The sequence below is a fragment of the Mixophyes fleayi genome, chromosome 1 (assembly GCF_038048845.1).
Source record: "Mixophyes fleayi isolate aMixFle1 chromosome 1, aMixFle1.hap1, whole genome shotgun sequence".
NCBI lineage: Eukaryota > Metazoa > Chordata > Amphibia > Anura > Limnodynastidae > Mixophyes > Mixophyes fleayi.
The window spans coordinates 170,641,599-170,655,796 of NC_134402.1; the positions used below are offsets into that span (position 1 = coordinate 170,641,599).

At 39.6% G+C, this 14,198-nt stretch overlaps 1 protein-coding gene across 2 annotated transcripts in view; it reads right to left on the bottom strand.

The window, feature by feature from the left end:
- The window catches only part of LOC142144727 (protein regulator of cytokinesis 1-like), a 39,592-nt gene extending 25,713 nt beyond the window's left edge, over positions 1–13,879 (bottom strand). The window contains exons 1-8 of one of the 2 annotated variants that reach the window (XM_075203880.1): positions 13,702–13,879; positions 10,795–10,927; positions 8,012–8,134; positions 6,306–6,539; positions 5,865–6,035; positions 4,643–4,792; positions 4,194–4,341; positions 1,033–1,169 (exon numbers count right to left, since the gene is read on the bottom strand). In XM_075203880.1, coding sequence (XP_075059981.1) covers positions 1,033–1,169; positions 4,194–4,341; positions 4,643–4,792; positions 5,865–6,035; positions 6,306–6,539; positions 8,012–8,134; positions 10,795–10,927; positions 13,702–13,724 — 1,119 coding nt within the window. In that variant the 5' untranslated portion in view covers positions 13,725–13,879. The remainder of the gene's footprint in view (positions 1–1,032; positions 1,170–4,193; positions 4,342–4,642; positions 4,793–5,864; positions 6,036–6,305; positions 6,540–8,011; positions 8,135–10,794; positions 10,928–13,701) is intronic. The other variant, XM_075203871.1, reaches the window with a different exon arrangement.
- Positions 13,880–14,198: the final 319 nt, after the last annotated feature.

Below are 14,198 nucleotides of genomic sequence, written 5' to 3' on the forward strand. Positions count from 1 at the left end.
ATAGTATTACTGGATGCAGATATTACATTGCATGAAGTACAAGATGCAATTTTAGATACTGCCTAAAAATGATAGCTGGACCAGAATGTTTTTATAACTATATGAAGCCAAACAAATACATTGACATAATGTCACAGTAACGATTCAATACTGACTTAACTGCTACCAAACAAGTTGCAGGTTATCCTGAGTATAATACACAAAGGCCAGAATACATTATTACACAAGACAATTGCGTGGACAGGGCCAAAGTTTGTCTTAACACCACTAAGGAATTTGATAACATTGTAGAGAATTTCTTATGAACATGTATGGATAGGTTCAGTTTTGGCCCCAGCTTTACAAGGTGTGTTCAAGTGGACCTGCAACCTACTCACATTGAAGGCTGTCATTTTGTGGTTCAAACTCATGAGAACGTACCTTATATACACTAGTATATCCCACAAGATATATACTTCCACTTTGAGGTAGTAAAGTCCACCTTAAAACTACTGTGTTCCACTCCAACTGTTTTAGCAAAGGGAAGATTATGTTCTACCTTTAGAATACAGCAAGGTAATCGGTTAATCTTCCTTTATGTATTGTCAAGGCTTCAGTGGACCATAAAACTTAGTGGGTGCAACAGGATTAAAGTTCTGACCATTTGCCTGGTGATGGCGGTGCAGGGGCTGTACGCTGACATGGTGGTGCTCTTACAAGACAGTGCACACTGGTTGAAGTCTCTATAATAATTAACCAGTTCATCAGCATTTAACACTATATGCACACTGGCAAAAGTCCAAACATGTGACAACCCATGCAGAAAATCCTCCCTGCTGCTTGAGCAGGCCCTGACGCCCTGTGAACTTCTCAGTTGCATGAATAGGAATGATATGGGATTGGGGATTTGACAACCTGAACAAAAAGGAGAGAAGGCAACAGTATTTGTATGTCTCACCAATTTAATGCTAGCATAGCTTAATCTGTAAAATGTAAAAATTATATAGGTTATATTACAATCGAAACCAACAAAAACAGTAGAAGATGGGTTACCTCCAGTATCAGAAACTGTGACCAGCTAGTTTCCCACTTTGCTACTGCTTCAAGAATTAACTTGCATTTCTCATACAGCAGTTTTAGTCTGATAACCTCTTCATCATGCTGGCATAAGAGATCTTCTGTAAAGTCATCTGCAACATAAAAGAATCATTTGTATTGAGTAAACAGACCATGTCCAGACAAAGTATTGCAGCACTTCTATAATATCAGCCTATGAATGTAACATACTAAAACATCACTTGAGGATTTGTTTAATCCCTTTCTCAGAGACTGTAGGAAAACAGACGTTGTGTTATGTTTTACGCTAGGAGACAGAGCACAGGAAAACAAAACAGACTTCTCCCTATAAGCTTCCTGCTACTCCTTAGTCCACAGCTAGCCTAGCTGATGCGCCCAGCAACAAACTTTAGGTATGTGGTGTGCCATGTATGTATTACAAATATATTTTAATATACCAGAGCAAACATACAGAATTGATTTCTAGGTCTTACAGCACATTCCAGAACAGTTATTTGAATAGGAGCATATAATGGATTTTTTTAAAAAAAAAAGCTTATGAAGAAAATCAATATATCTTCTGTGCCAGACTTCTGCAGCTTTTCAGACAAAACTAGTCAGTCTGCATAGACTCGCCAATCAAACGAAAATCATAGTTCAATTACGATGACTCTCAATATATTCCTTGCAGCCAAGAAGCCTACAGGTGATCTGTGGTTTCTGTTCGATGGATGGTAGAGCCATTGTTGACCAAAAAGCAAATTTTGGCAGCAGCACAGTAACCCATCGCAGGAAACGTCTAAAAACCACTTAGACTAATGCAAGTAAGATAGAGGAAAAGGGACAGACTGATTATTTTTTCCATTTTTATTTTAATGAATGCCAGTAAAACCACATTGAAAAAAAATTTAATTTTAGGAAAATTCCTTTAAGTGGAAACAAACCACTCTGCATTGGCAGACAGGACTTTATCCAAACCAGGATTTGTTACATATGGGTGTCTTAATACATTCTCACATCTGTTGGTATTAGGAGCACTGTGCTCCGTCTCCTATATCGCGTTTCCATAGAAACGCTGTAATCACCGGTTGTCTAGGAGGAAACCAGAAGTGGGGCAGGACTCCAATGTCCGATTTGCGCTAATGCTGTCAGGATTCACTAGGATCCTTCTGTTCTGCCTGGGATTGATGGTACTTCACCTATAGGCATGGAATCTAACAGAGTGGAAGGTTGTCACCAGAGGTTCCCGCAAGGAAATTTGGGCTTAGCAGCTTCCACCCTGCAGGTCGTGGCCCTGTAGGGGAGTTTCCAGTGAGCGGTGATAAGAGAACCTAGTACAAAGAAGAATGTAGGCACTAGATAGCAACAAATGGGTAGGATTACTGAGTGATGCTCAGTGATAGTCCACAGAGAGATAATAGGCGATTTGCAGCAGCACACTTGGAGAGATGAAAGCGATGATCTGCAGTAGTTACCACTTAGGAGTGGAGCAGGTAATAGGTGATTACAGCAGCAGAGTGCATGAGCTGCTTCCAGGCCAGGAGTCTGACGAGAAGAACCAGCACTGAGAGGTGCTTGGGAGGAGCCTTATAAATGAGAGGTAACCAATGGATGAGCAGGACAGGTCAACACAGGTGAGATGATTACCTGCGCATTTGCAAAGCTGATTGCTGACCTGACAGCCAGGGAAGAAGCAGGGAATGAGGAATGAATGATATTCAGGTTACCGGGTGAGGCGTGTGACAACTGCGCATGCCCAGTCCACCGAAACCTGAAGTTCGCGCCGAACTTCACAGACAGAGACGGGAAAAGAAGCAGCTATAGAAGCTGCATGGCACATAATATACAAGTTCCTAAAAAGCCCTCATACAGTGTCCGGAGGCTCCCCTAATAGAGGAGAGTCTGTTCTCACAATATAAGATGCTGCACGGCTGTGAAGTATAGCAAACCTGCCTGCATCTGTATATCTATATGAGAGTGCACATATACCAGCATAAACTGCATATAATCTGTATTGCCTGATTTCTGCAACTGTTACTGCTGTACTACAAGAAACTGTGAGAAACTGCATTCATCTGTTATCTTTAAATAAACAGGAACCTGCTAAAGTTACAAAAGCGTTGTGGTTTAACATTCACATTAACACCGCTGAACACCTCTAGTAACATCAAAAGATATAAAACAACATCAAACACCAAGATGATGGAAAAACACTTACAGTTCAGTATATTGGCTTTATTAACTCACACATATATACATATATATATCCAATATATAAATGCTTAGTGCCATTTGTGTGTGGAAAAAAAAAACTAAGCGCCACCTGCTGGGCAGAGTTATACACTGACCTACTAAATTCTTAGTGTGTGTGGGAAAAAAAATTCAAAAAGGGCTGAAATTTGGTAGGGCTCAAACTCATTTTCGTGAGTTAATTTTACCTCATGAACACACGTGTAGAGGCGTGCGTTAGTGTGTGTGTGTGGAAAAAACTATTTTCTCAGAAAGGGCTCATCCAATTGACCTGAAATTTGGTATACTGACATTATTTGACAAAAAAATTAGAATAGTCAAGTCAGTTAACTTCCATCATCCCCCCTTCCCCCCGTGGGAGGGGTAGTAAAGGCTAAATTTATGAGTTGAGGGGTCAAACTCATTTTCGTGAGGTAATTTTACCTCATGAACACACATTAAAAAGGCCGCTTGCGTCGGGAAGTAACGCTCTTCCCCTGAGGAGGCCTGGGCTAGGCCCAAATGCATGACAAGAACCTTTTTAAGACCTTAAGTAGCTTGATTTGACTAGAATGCATGAGTATCATGCACGGGTTAACTTGTGTATGTATTATGTATATATATATATATATATATATATATATATATATATACATATATATACATACACACACACACACACACAAATACATATATATACTATATATATATATATATATATATATATATATATACACACACACACACATACATTAAAAGTAGGTAACCACAATGACAAAGTCTGTGAGTATATGTTTTCATCAGTGTATTGAATCAAATCACTACAGTGTTTTTTGTGTGCAATTTCTGAACATGCTAACAGTGCAACAATCTACATGCCTATAAAAGTGAATTGATAACATGGAAAATAAAATGTCACTGTATCTCACCACTGTAGTATGGAGCAAATGCTTTGCGTTGCTCAGTGGTATATAAACATTTGTCCCAGTAGGTCTTTAGCTCCAATCTTATTTTAAGGATCACTTCCTTCAGATTTGCAGACTTCAGCTCCTTCAGTCGTGCAAGCTCATTTTCCCACTAGTAGCAGAGCACAGTAACACAAGCTTATTAACAGAGGCTTGATGAAGAAGGTCAAACACACATACCAAACAATTTATGCGAGAACACCCTTCACTGAAAGGCTATAAACATAGCTGGGTTTACCAATTTCACATTATAAAGGGCATAAAGCAACAACCTGCTGCGACAGTCTGCACAATACATAGTGGAAAAAAGGGTAGACTGGGTTGTTTTATTCAAGTCCAATACATTATAAATGTAAAATACAAACAGACATCTAAAAATACAGTTTCATACATTTCAACTATAGACAACTTACCACTTTCATTTCTTCATAAATAGGACTCCCAGAAGCCTTTTGACACACTTCTCTCTCTTCCTGTGTAACTTGCAAGAGATCCCACAAAACAGTAACTTTTTCTTTAATTGTGTTCAGTGTGGATAAAAGTTCCTCCTTTTTGAGTTCAAGCTGGAATACAAAGGAACTGATCAATTCTGGGAAGTTGGCATACTGGCCAGTACAACTAGGAATCCAGTGGACGACATGGATATGTACCGGCTGTTGAGAAAAGTTACTCTCAAGTGCGTGAGGCTTGTTCTATAGAAATATCAGCGACATCCCATTTGTCCTTAACCTCTTTACAGACAGATGCAATAGTAATGGTGGACATCAACTAGTGTTCTGTGCTAAACAGACTAGAGCTACCTCTAATGTCACAAACCATTTCTGCACAAACCCAGTGATACAAGCAATAGCTACAACAGCACAAATAGCAACCAAGAAAATGAGTTATGATGTACCTATTTTTCCAGTGGGATCTAAACGGTCACTTTCAGCATCAAAGGATTTGTTTTTTCTAAGCATACTGGGATACAACTCAACAGCTAACAAAGCAATGCAGCAGATTCATACATGCATAGCAGGAGAAGGTGCCAGGTTTGTGATTACATTTACAGAATGAGTCCCAAAGGCAAGAGCACTAAAAACCAAAACAAGTTTAGGACAGCACAATGGTTGGCATTGCTGCTTCACACTTGGGTCATGGGTTCGATTCCAACCAGGGGTCTATCTGTGCAGTTTGTATGTTCTCCCCATGATTGTGCGAGTTTCCTTTGGGTCCTCCAGATTTCTCTGACACTTCAATGACACATATTGGTCAGTTAATTGGCTTCTCACGAAAAATTAATTCTAGCGCGCGTGTGTGTATGGGTGGTAGGGGACTATAGATTGTAAGTTCCACTGGGGTAGGGACTGATGTGAATTAGTTATTTTCTGTAAAGCACTGCATAATATGTAGGCTCTATATAAATGTTAATAAATAATAAGCTGTTCAGTGTCAGGGAACTCATGTAAGTGATAAGTTATTACACAATGGTCAACTGTAGCAATAACTTTCCCTATTACCACTGACACACAGCTAAAACTTCTGTTAACACTTTCAGCAGTTCATTTAGGTGATGCATGTTGCATGGGTTTTTTGTTCATATATATCTGATAAAGATACAACTGCCAATTTCTATTACACATGTAATTAACAAACCTGTGCTTTTAGAATTGTGAGGGCTTTGATATTCTCAGTTGTGAGGAAGAAAGCCTCTTCATCCTCACAGATGGCCTCTTGTTCGAGTGAATTCTCAGGCTGCCGTCCTATTTCCTCTAAACACTGTCGGATTTCAGCTCTAAGTGTGGAAAAGACCAGAAGGCGCTTTCTCTATAGGCAGAAGATTACAAAATGAGTATTCTGCAGGTAATTTCAGAGATGTGTCAAATTTAATAGAACACTACTAAAATGAGCCAATTGGTTCCTTAAATATGATAATTACCTGTATTCACATAGCATTTCAGATACTTTCTTTAATTATTCACTATATCTGTTAATGTTGTGAGATAACTTACTCAAACAGTAATTTGGTACCTTACATTTAAACAATTCACCACGAGTGACAAATGCTAATTGGTATGTAGTTTCAATTGGAATTACCTTTTCTTCACTCTGGACCTTGATGTGGTCTTTGAGCTCTTCCAGTTGCCTATGACTCGGTATGCTGCCCGATGGTATATAATATGGAGTAACACAGAGATCAGAACATAGCTCCTGGTCTTTTTGCTGCAGTAGCTTCAATTCTTCAAGACGCTTGTTCTTCTCTTTCATCAGAAGCTCTAATCTCACTCTCAAGTCTCTCTCAACCTGAAGAATAGTCATACTCTCTTCTGCCTTCATGGTTACACACACATGGAGAATTAGTAAATTAGTATGAAAAAAAAAATGAATAGCAAAATATTGATACACACTATTTTAGTGTACATTAACAAGCATCAATTTCCTAAAACAACCATCCAACTAGTGTATGCATGAATGAGAGATATATATATATATATACACACACACACACACACACATCTCTCTATCTCTATATATTTAACAAACAGCTTGAAACTGGGTGAGGAACAGCCAAACTCTGCTGCAAAGTCCCACTGTGTTAGGACGAAACGCGTTGAGCTGTGGTCGCTATTGGCATCGTTATTACTACTATATGTGAGTTACTACTACTCGTTTTAATAAATTGTCATTTTCATACTTTTACATTGCATCCTTTGTCTATTTTCATCCATTTCCGCCCTGGATGACCTTTGACTGGGGAATTGCCATCTCAGAGTTCACTCTACATCATCTGGTACGCAGTATAAGCTGTTTGTGTTTTGGAGGTGTACTCTTAAGATTAACCCATTTGGTGCCGGGCTAACAATTGATTCTGGTGGAGGTTTATCACATGTGGTGATATATTACATAAACTCTATTACACTATATGCGTTTTTCTATTTTTTGACCCACATTATCGCTATTGTTGGAGAGGGGGAGAGATTACCTCAGAAGAGGAACTCCATTTCTACCACACGATCATTGACTTCATCTATATGGTACGCATTTTATTACATCTTCCCATATTACTATCAATACTACACATTGGAGCGCCATACATATATATATATATATATATATAAATAAATATAAGTTATATCTATCTTGGTTTTTTTTCCCCCCAGGAGCTTGGACATGGAATGTAGAGATGTAGAAGACAGCAATATCCCTAATATCCTAATAGTTTTCTTTTCCTCCTTTAAATAGCAAGTTAAGTAACTTTTAAACATGCATCTTGCAGTAATTTTTCTTAGCTGTCTTCCTATAAATCATTATCTTTTCAAAATTTCTCTGGAGGGCAGGCCAATATGACTGCCAGTCATAAACTCACAGCATGTCATGTGAAGGCAGAGAGGTGGTGGGGGGGAATTTTTCAATACAGAGTTCAGAAGGGTGATCCAAATTATATTTGCTCACGATATCATGTGACTGTGATTGTCATTGTAGTCACATGACACTGCAAACCCTGCAGAGGTGTAAATCATAAATAGAAGCCTGAAAACCTAGGAAGATGGTACTTTCCAATATTCTTTTTATAGCCTGCCACAGTGATTTATGTTCTAAAGAGCGCATAAATTTTTCATAGGAAAAAGTTAATCCGCTTGCATTAACAAAACGTAAGGCATCAATCATTTATAGGAGCATTGGCAACCTGGCCTGAGATCGTAAGTAAAGCCTTGCTCCCCTAAGTCCACAAATACACACACGGACCATAACAAAAAGTTGGATTTACAAAGTAAATGAGTTTGCCAAATTTATTTTCTCACCTTGTAGTCATCAACAGACAAATCATGGCACAGTGCTTTTATCTCCCTCCTGCAGACCTGAATACTTTTTTCAATTCTCTCTTTCATTTCCATTTCTTCATTGATCATGCGGTTAAACAGTCCCTATAGAATTAAAGAGAAAAAAAATTGACAAGATGCTGAATACAAAAAAGCATGGCAAAAAAAATTACCTGATGGAAAAAACTGAAAACTCTGCTAATATATAATCAACTTACATGCACAGATTTACATACATTCATCATTCAGCCAAGTTGACTACAACCAGATATACATTACATAATAACAGTTGCAAATTCAGGGCAACACATGGCTTTTTGCAAAATGGGCAGTTCGAACCATTCTACAGAATATTTCTTTACAGTTTTTACCATACAAATAGACATGCATAATGAAAAGGAAAAAATTTTAGCCCGTCACAGTTTTGTCACATGCAACCTGCTGTCCTTTGTGTTCAACAAAATGCCAAGTGGCAGTAACAGTAACTGCCTCTGATGTCGACTTAGCTCTGGCATCGGACTACTACTTTTATGATGTGGCAGCTAATGTTGATTTCAATTCAAGGAGACCTGTGTGAGTTTCTGATATCAAATAACGTGGATGCCCTAAGTAATATAAGAAGGGATGGAGCCCAAAACGTATTGTACTCTTTTTGCGCTTCTAAAATAGAACTACTCCTATGGGAGAATGTATTTCTTCATCTGAGTGGGAGGATATTGGCTGTTTATGTACTGCATTGTGACTGGAGCACTTCTAAAGTAACTTATTGTATAAATTTATTTTAAGGAAATGGTGCAGGGCGCTTATTTATATAATTGCAAATGCACTTATTTTTTATATTGTGTATATTCTGCATGGGAAATCTTTATTTCTGAGACCAGGGAAGAAACTTGTTTGTTTTAACTTTCCTAGAGGAAATGCACTCATGTCTGAGGTGTATGTTTGATTTCTGATAAGCATTTATTTGAGACAGTCTGTGTCTAGTTTCTGCGAGTGACCAACACTTGAACACTCCACAGGAAGTCATTACTGTGAGTTCCTGAGCGGCTTTTGTTAAGTGTGTTACAACCGGTCTGAATATTGTAAACATCACATGATGTAGCAAAACACAGAAGTGTAAGTTTTGTTAAGTATAATTTGCATTTCAAACCTAAGGGGCATATTCAATTGTTGAATAAGTCCGCAGCGTTAAAAATATTGCCGTTATTATGGTAATACTAGCCGGATTTCAGCTCGCAGCTCCCTGAGCCGTGCGCTGAAATCCAGCGAGAAAAGTACCGAAATAACGGTATTTACGCGCACTATTACCATAATGACAGTAATAGTGCGTGGGGCGCGTTCATTTTGGCTGTAACGCCAACAATTGAATATGCCCCTAAGAACATCCTGAGATCTGATGGAAATTTCAGGAAATGAGTTTGATGTGGAAGTTAAATTGTGTTAGATGCAGGATCAGAGTACTTCCTGACGTTAATGATCGAATAAAAAATTGCAGTCTGCGCAGAGCCTTCTCTAATCAGGGGGCTGGCTTACCCCCTGCCAAGACTAGTCTAAAACCGTATAAAAAAAGAGAGCCCTCGTACACTGAAATGTATAATTCTGATGTTCCATCTGACCTGACTACTGATACCTTTAATCAGTGGAACTGTCCTTGTCAGGACACTTGAGCTAAACAAACATCACTCTGCTTCAAAACCCTGCTTGACAACTTCTTCAATATTGCTGTATTCCTGTGACCTACAGATTAGGCCCTAAATCTAATCCGTCCTCCAGCTGTTCTGAAGTTTGGACCCAGCTCCAAGTACCACCGCTTTGCCCGCTACCCAGCAGCTCTGGCCAGTGTGATGGAGCCAGGGGGATCCATCTACAGCACACTGATCCACAGTAAGCTGTCAGGGGTACAAGCCCAAGTGTACCAGCACGAGAGTACACTAGTAGCAACAGTAACCCAGAAGGAACATGGTTCTGGATGCCATAAAGGAGTCCAGTGGTGGCAGCAGGCTCCTCCTACTGTGACAGGAGGGGCATATTTGGAATACCAAAAGGGGACGGTGGCAAAGTCAGACCAGCCGATTTCCAGCAACAACAGACAGGGTGGCATAGGCGGTCCATCCTGTCACATGCAGCTTATATGGATGAAGCAGACTCAATAGAACTGCACCTTGCGTGCAGATCTGGAGACGTTGTAAATACATGTTTCATGATTTGTTCACTTCTCAGGAGGACTTGTTGCCAGTTATTTGCACCAGTTATACACCCTTTAGCTTGCTTTACCTATAACGCACCTGCATGTGTCCTGTTGCTCACCTTAACCAGATTTACCTTTGGATTGGAAAGACTGAGCTACAGCTGCAAGGTCAACTTTAGGGCATGACTGGGTCAGATTCAATTTGGTGTAAGGTGCCGCAAAGCGCAAGAAAATGATCGGAGGCTGCTTACCGTATTGGCCAGCAATGTTTGCAGCCAGATATCAGGCGGCACCTCAAGGCCATTCACAAACGGATTGAAAACAAACAAACACAAATAGCTAGCTAGAAGCAACATGGGCCAGTTATGGACCATGTCAATTTGATCAATCCATGCATGTCATAGAAGATTATTACTAACTAAAATTACTTGGGATCTAATGTTAAACTCTAATCTGAGTATGCTACCTTTAGTGTATATTATTTGTGTGTAGTATCCAAGTTATTTCGCTTATACACAATACCTAGGGATGACAATTTTTCTTTTATGCAAACATTAATATTATGTCTGGTAGTCACCTCAATGTGCTTCTTAACTTCTTCAATTCTCTGCAAACGCATCTCCTCTTTGATACCTAGCCCATCCCAGATGTCCATAAGTCTTGCAAGGGCATTGTTCGTACTGGAGATGACAGAGGATGCCAAAACCTCACTAAACCATGGAGGAAAAATAATACCAATATAATAACAATCCAAGAAATTTATCAAAGCAGAGAAAATTTAAAGGCAGTAACTGTGTATAATTTGGTTTCTAAAGGTCATTTGGCTGCTTTAAAACTTGGTGAATACAACCAGGATTAACAAAATATTTTATTGGGTTTGTAGTATAAAAAAAACAAAAAACCTACAATAAATAAAAATCAGTAAGAACTAAAAAAAAAAAAAAAAAACTGTTGAAAGAAAATCAAAGTTAATGAAAGGACATCATTTTAGGATTCAACATGAACATTTCAATGAAAATATTACAGTGTTATCCCCAGAACCTATTTCCTGGGTGCTCCATCCGGCTGTTTTTACATGCCACCTGACTTTTGGAGCCCAACAAAGTTATAATAGAATAAATCATAGTCTCTTCTATTAGAACAGGCACTATGTGAGTACTACAGACCACTTGTCGACAGTCTGACCAGTGCTGGCAGGTGTGGGCAATAACCTCCAAAATATTTCAATATTACGGCAAAGTATTACAACTGCCGCACCCAGATGCTTCTCAATGTCAAGAGGCTGGCAAAATGTTCTGAGGTGAACACTGTATTATCTAAACTCTAGAATTCTCTAGACCAGTGTGCAAGTTAATACCTATACATCAAAGATGAGCTTTACTTCACCCTCAGCTTCATTCCATACATCCAGGCCCTTGCACGGGATGCTTCCCTCCTCCTTTAAAATGTTGCCAGGATACACAACTCTCTCATTCAGGAGGTTACAAAAAACCCTTAAGACTGATTTTCCTGTCTCATTTGCTGCACCCCTCTGCAAATCCCTCTACTGTCTCTCAATTATCTCCAGAATTCATTTCAAGCCAATTATCCCTTCATACAACTGACTGTCACGAGATACACTGCCACTTGCCCTCTTCAATCTGCCACTGAACTAAACCTCTCCTCCTCTCGGATAACCACCTTATGAAACTGCCTACTCCGTCTGAAAAGCTTCTACCCCAATTTCCAATTATTCGAGTAATCTCTCAAAACACACCTCTTCACTAATCTAATCTTAGCCGATACTACTTTCTCTGCATGTTCTACCAGCTACAGCCCTATGTCCACGCAAAATCCCACTAATTCTTATTGTGTCCGCATTTCCCTCTCCCTCTAGAGTCTAGACTAAGCTCGCATGAGAGGGTTCTCTGGGTGAGCTCTGCACCTCCATTTGCAGCCTTGTATGTACTTGTTCTGGCTTTATGTATTTTTTAAGATTTGTAATTCAGACTGTCCACTGTGGAATTTTTTCACGTTAAAGGATGTGGCGCAGAAATGCAATTGCATTGGACAATTCAGAGCACAAGGCAGACATGGGCTCCTCTTCTCGTCATGAGATGACCCAAGAGCAGCAAGTGACATATTTTGACATGATTTTTTACATATCCAATAAAATCTGATTGGGTACATGTTTGAGCAAATGCACAATCTATGGTCACATTAAAGCAGCAATCCCACATAATTTATTTTTCCATGTTAGTAATTCTCCTTAGCTGTCCTCCTACAGATCATCACCAACTTTTCAATACCTTTCTGGAGGACAAACAGCTCTCAGCATGCCATGTGATGACAGAGGAATGAGCATATCACAGTGTACAGAGCAGGAACGGCACACTGAGGGAGATTCAATCAGGCGCGCGGTGTCTCCAGAACGTTCACGGAGAAACCTTGTACAGATATACTGGCTGGAATCTCTGCTCATAGAGGTGCAAAGAAAAATGAGCGGAGATTCCTACAGTAAATGCCAGCAATGTGCGCACACCACGTTGCTGACAATTGAATCCCCCCTCATTGTCTGGCTGCCAGACAGCTTCACAGATCTCAGCATGTCATGTAATGGAAGAGAAAGGTGAAGGAGTGAAAACAGAGCCTGGAGGGGTGTTCCAAAGCCTCTCCATCATGTGCCATGTGACTGTGGTTGCCATAAACACTGAAAAATGATCAATCATAAATACAAGCCTAAGGACACAAAGCAAGAAAAAAATGGTAATTACCAAGATCCTTCAAATAGCCTGCCACAGTGATTTATGTTAAGGATTTTTTGTTATTGCGACTTTAAAATTAACAGCACCAATTTAAAATAAAATTAACCCTTTCTACTAAATACCCAACAACAAAGGGTTTTCTTTTTTCTATCTCTCTCCCAATGCCTTATGGCTGATAATTTTCTATGTTTATCTTTATTATTGTTCCTTACCATGCAATATTAGCCTTGTCATGTATCTTGGCTTGTTTTAACATTGTATTAGCTCTATTTGTTATTTTTCTCACAGCTTCTTCTTTCTGTAACTATTGTTGTCATAAATAAAAAGACTAAAATTAAGATTAACATAAACCCCAGGTGACAGAACATAACCTCAAATCACTAAGGCTTCGGATATGAATGTCAATGTTTGATAGTTGCTAGAATGACACTATTGTCTGTGTAGTACTGTGTGTAAACCAAAGGGAGAGAAGTAGGACACAAAAGTTTAAGATATATATGACAAGTAAGTCATAGGGGGACAATATTGTCCAAAACTAGAATTTGCTGGGCGGCGTTCTTAGAAACGGCCTAAACGACGTCCGCGCTTTCACAACAGGACAACGGCCGGCTCAAACAAACGATGGTTCAGCCAGGCAGTAGGAAAGTGACATTGCATACGGTATATATCCCTGTTGTGCTGTTATCATGTAACAGACGGTACAATATGGCGCCATCGGGCGGTCTCTGCGACACACTCACCTTCTCCTCGTGTGGCGTGACATACTCTCGCTCCCTTGTCAAATCGGGACTACCCCCAACTCTCGTTCACTTCAAACGCTTCCCCGTGAAATGGGGAACGAGGACACCTGAGGGTAAACCGCTACTCTGTAGTTTTCAAACTTCGCTCCAAAGTCGCCGTTAAGGATCTGATTGGACGAGCAGAGTAAGGGGAGGAGGCAGTCACTGCACGACCTTGTCACGTGATGTTGCTGCGGTGAGATCGGTTGTACAGCAGTCACGTGATTTGAGTTCTTCAAAGTCTGCTGAACAGGGCGATCATATCTCCCCATATTACTGCTACCATGAGCATGTCTGATGATAGGGATTTAAGAATTTAAATCCTTATTTTATTTTTCAATAATTCAGTATAATAGTTCAAGGACGGTAGAATTTATAGGTGATTTCTAAAATAAGTGAACTTGTATTATAAGCCTTCTATAACGTAGGATATCGATTTTGAAACTGTAATTTATGTG